General features: G+C 33.2%; 1 protein-coding gene across 1 annotated transcript; it reads left to right on the forward strand.

The window, feature by feature from the left end:
• Positions 1–1,689: 1,689 nt before the first annotated feature.
• Positions 1,690–2,821, forward strand: LOC149206095 (uncharacterized). The gene is made up of 2 exons (XM_089397593.1): positions 1,690–1,863; positions 1,991–2,821. The coding sequence occupies exons 1-2, from the start codon at positions 1,690–1,692 to the stop codon at positions 2,819–2,821; spliced, it is 1,005 nt and encodes a 334-aa protein (XP_089253719.1).
• The last annotated feature ends 2,193 nt before the right edge of the window (positions 2,822–5,014 follow it).

Genomic DNA, 5,014 nt, shown 5'->3' on the forward strand with positions numbered 1-5,014 from the left:
AAGGCTTTCATAATTTTAATTTAATTATCAATAATTATTAATAGGGATTTAATCTCCTCGAAATATTGAATAATTTATATTTCGAATAATTTTAGAAGGAGTCAAAATAGAGAGCGGACATTAAGTTTAATTAAAAAAAATATTGTATCCACAAGTGTCATTAAATTCTTATTGTTTATATATATATATATATATATATATAATTTTATAAAAAAAATAAAAATAATATATAATTTTATAAATAAAAATAAAAATAAAAATTATAATTTACTTAATTTTCACGATATAAAGTAAGTGTTTTGATATTTACTATTGATTGTCAAGGTTTATTTGTGTTTATTATTATTTAATTTATAGGGCTGGATAAAATCAACAAAAAATTTGGGCAATGTGGGTTTAGTTGGGCAATGTGGGTTTAGAAATGTAACGCGATGTCGCCTAGACCTTAATGATAAGGGAAATTATGTTGATGTCTACTACAAATGGATGTTTATATGTGTTTACCAATTATTTAGTTCATATGAATTGATGTCGAGCAATGTGGGTTTGTGTTTACCAATTATTTAATTCATATGAATTGATGTCGAGTACATTACACCTTAATGATAAGGGAAATTATGTTGATGTCTACTCCAAATTGATGTCTATATGTGTTTACCAATTATTTAATGATAAGGGAAATTATGTTGATGTCTACTACAAATTGATGTCTATATGTGTTTACCGAGCATTGATGTCTATATGTGTTTACCAATTATTTAATTCATATGAATTGATGTCGAGCAATGTTCTATATGTGTTTACCAATTATTCAATCCATATGAATTGATGTCGAGCAATGTAATGTGACAACCATGTGTTTACCAATTATTTAATTTATGTGAAAGTTTATCTATATTTAGAGGTTGGATGGAATGAAAATAAACTGATAATGTGGATTAAGACTGAATGAAATTAACAAAACATTGATAATGTGGATTCAGAGATGTAATGTGGTGGTACACACATCCCAATGACAATGAAGATTAAGTTGATATCTATTATAGATTGATGTCTATTTGTATTTCCTGTCATTTAATATATATGTCTGAATGGAATCAACAAAATGCTTAGAGACTGTGACTTGTAAATTAGGTTAATATTTGTGATAAAATGATGTCTATTTGTATTTAACAATCATTTATTTATATGGTTGAATAGAATCAACAAAAATCTTAAAGAATGTGAGTTGGAGATTAAGTTAATCTTTAGTATAGATTAATGTTTATTCATATTTACTAATAATTTAATTTATATAATTGACTCAAGAAGCTTGGATTATGAACCCAATGGCACTGGAGAACCACCAACCCAATAGCAGTGGAGATCTATTGTACCAGAATGAAATTTGATGGGTAAATTGTTTGTCATAGGTTGATATTATTTGTCATGTTGCTTGTCAAATACAGTAAGAAATTTACAAAACTTTAAAGTTTTTTTTACTGAAACCGTAAATACTAAATGTAAAAATAGTCAAATTTAACTAATGTATCTGTTTTGAAATTCCAACCTTAATACCTTCCCTTTTAACTTTAGACAACTTTAATCGTCGATGTCATAGGGTTCCTGGCCATTAATACCCATAGATTTTGAAATTCCAACCTTAGTACCTTCCCCTTTTAACTCTAGACAACTTTAGTAGTCAAGGTCATGGGGTTCCTTGCCATTAATACCCATAGAACGGGGGTTCTGTTGACCTTGGTAAACGACTCCAATCGAAATCTCGCAGTAAATCCAGCCTGTAATGGTCGTCGGCTCACCGCAGGAGCGAAGGGAGTGGCATTTGCGTGGCATGACACGATTCCACGACAAGAATCTTTTCTGGTACGATTCTCATTCTTGAAAACCACAAGAGAAACTCTATAACTCGAGCCTTGCGGGGAGGAATAGGAATAGGAATATGAATCCCTCATTGAAATCAAATCCATTTTAATGAATGGGCCACCGAAAGGGCTTTGAAGCAGGACGCGCCAGAAAATGGCTGCTTGCGGTACTGTTACTGCTTCTGCTCGCAGTAGCAACAGCAATTTTCTGCACATGCTTACGCTATTTGATTTCACAGCAAAAGCAGGATCGTGCAGCCCGCCATTGCATGAATGCCTGTAATCATGAATTAATGGACAGGCTGAATCGAAATATTGATTTAAGCACACGGGGTACTGGGGGAGCCTCAGAGCTAATTCGTCCCCGCCGCGCGTTCAGATCGTACGAGGAATACATCGAGCTGCAGCTGAACAAAACGCTGAATCCGAGGCTCAGGAAGCTGTGGACCAGCCGGGACTGGAGAAGAAAGGTCGACGTGTTTTCTGGCATGTTCCGGGGGCTCATGAAGGGTCAATTACTGAGACCCGGGTCGAAGGCGCTGTGTATTGGAGCGAGGGTGGTTGCTCTCAAAGAAATAGGAGTGCGTGACGCCGTTGGCATCGATTTGGTTCCATATCCTCCTCTGGTAATCCATGGGGATATGCACAGCCACCCCTTCCCGGACAATACCTTCGATTTTGAATTCTCGAACGTGTTCGACCATGCTCTCTACCCGTCCCTCTTCGTTTCCGAGATCGAAAGGACTCTGAAACCCGGGGGAGTGGCCGTCCTCCATGTGACCGTCCACAAACGGGGAGACAAATATTCTGCAAACGATCTGTACAGCGCTGATCCGCTCATTGCTCTCTTCAAGAATTCAAGCCTTCTTCACATCAGACGGGTTGACGGATTCGGCCTCGACACAGAAATCGCTCTGCGCAAGTTCAGTATTGATGCAACCGCTTCTTCAGTGGATTGAATTGTCTTGCCGGGAGAATTTTTGGGTAATTTGAGGGAGCAACGGTAGAAGCTGTTACCAGGTTTTTCATATGTAAAGTTAGTTTGTGTACTGTTAGAGAGTTTGTTCGCAAAACAAAGCAAGGCAAGCCTTTGATCTCACCCAATCTCTACGGGAGCAATTGTATCAGGCTATGTGAAGTATTGATTTTCTTTAATATATCTTTATTTTAAAAGGAGGTTAAAAGTTTTTTTGGTTTCAATTCTTTTGTTAATTATTTATTAAAATTAGTTATAATAGCTTTATTATTAAAATTTTAATTTTAAATAATTTTTTCTAAAAAATGAATAACACTTTAGCGTATTAATTTGATTTTAGAATATTATATTTATTCATGTATGAGGTGTAAATTAAATGGTTTGTATGGAAATTAATTTTCATTTAGAGTTGTGATAATATTTTGGGACACATAGTTCTTTCATCTAACATTGTAGTTGGCTCCAACTTAGATACAACCTAGTTGTAATAGCACCATCTCATTGATGAGTAGATGTTAATTTTCTTTTAATATAAAAAGGAATAACATTTCATCATATTAATTTGATTTTACAATATTATATTTATAGATGTATGAGGTGTAAACTAGTTGGTTTGTATGGGAATTAATTTTTCATTTAGTTTCAGCTTAGACATAACTTAGTTGTGATAGCATTTTCTGACACAGACTTCTTCCATCTAACATTGTAGTTGGCTCCAACCTAGACACAGCCTCGTTGTGATAGATTGATGAATAAATTATTATTCCATCTAACATTAAAGCTGTCTGACTTAGATTTAGTCTAATTATAATAATATCTTATTATTAAATCTATTATTCTTTCATCCAACATTAAAACTAGCCTCAATGTAATAAAAAAAAATAAATGTTCAGAAAATAAAATAAAATAGTGTGATTAGATATTCGTTTCTAGCAGAGAAATAGAGGACCTGAACAACGCTGTTACAGTAATAGAGGACCTGAACAACGCTGTTACAGTAGCAAGTATTCCCAAGTTGTGGAGACCAACGTATCCATTTTCTTGGTTTGTGAAAAAAAAACCTGAACTCATATAAATGGCGTAATTCAAAGCTTTGAATGACGAATCCAGTGGATTCATCCAAACTTTTTACAAGAATCGTTATAACTTTTCTTTTTAATGAGCAGCGGAATATGGATGAATTTCCACATCAGAATTTATAGGGAAAGGGAATTTGGAAACACTGACGCATGTGGATTGCGTCCCGCTGTCGACGACATTTTTAATATTAGCCCGCCGATTTTTGGACTTTGATTTCATCCATTGCATGCAAATTAAATATATATATATATATATATATATATTATTTTTTTAATCAGAGTATTAAAGAGATTAATAGAAAAATTGTTTTAAGTTTAATTTTTGAAAAGTTTTTCAATTTATTTTTGGATTTAATTTGTTTACAATCTGGGAAAGATTCATTGAAATTACAAATTTGATGGGTGAACTCTGCACAATCAAAATGCCTCGCGGGTTTTTCAAGGTGTCGAATCCATATATGTAGTCAAAAAACTAGTTTAAACAACACAAATCAAGATTTCACTACATTTTTTTTACCTAATTCCAACTAGAAGTCCACCAAAAACTCCAAAAAGTAACACTTAAAACAACTCATTAAAAAAGAATTTTTTTTTTTTAAAAATTAATCTAATATCTAAAAGTTTATTGTTTTATAATTATTTTCAAGTCTATAATAAAGCTTTCCATCATATATTAACCCTCTTTTCAATGTTATAATTCCACTTGAGCCTGAGATGGATATTGAGTCCAAGATATTTATAAAAAGCCATTTCCTCCCAGTTGTTGTATTCATATATAAAAGTATCATATGTGATCTTTTTGGATTTAATTATATGACTTTCATTTTGTCCATATTGACAATCATACCCATTTTTGAATAGATATCTTGGAAGTTTCTTAGTTGCTTGCTCAGATCAGAAAGACTCTTTGCCAAAAGAAAAATATCATCAACATGAAGAAGAAGAGTGAAAAATATATCAATGAGAGTTGGGCCAACACAACCTATTTCCTCCAAACACTTTTTAACTTATCAATGTATATGCCAAAAAGGGTAGGGGGTAGGGGATGAGGAACACGCTTGTTGGACTTTGATATTGTAGTTAATTTCTTCTGAGCA

The sequence above is a fragment of the Pinus tabuliformis genome, chromosome 1_2 (genome assembly GCF_031772625.1).
Source record: "Pinus tabuliformis cultivar Carrire ecotype Pingquan chromosome 1_2, CPIR1, whole genome shotgun sequence".
NCBI classification, from domain to species: domain Eukaryota; kingdom Viridiplantae; phylum Streptophyta; class Pinopsida; order Pinales; family Pinaceae; genus Pinus; species Pinus tabuliformis.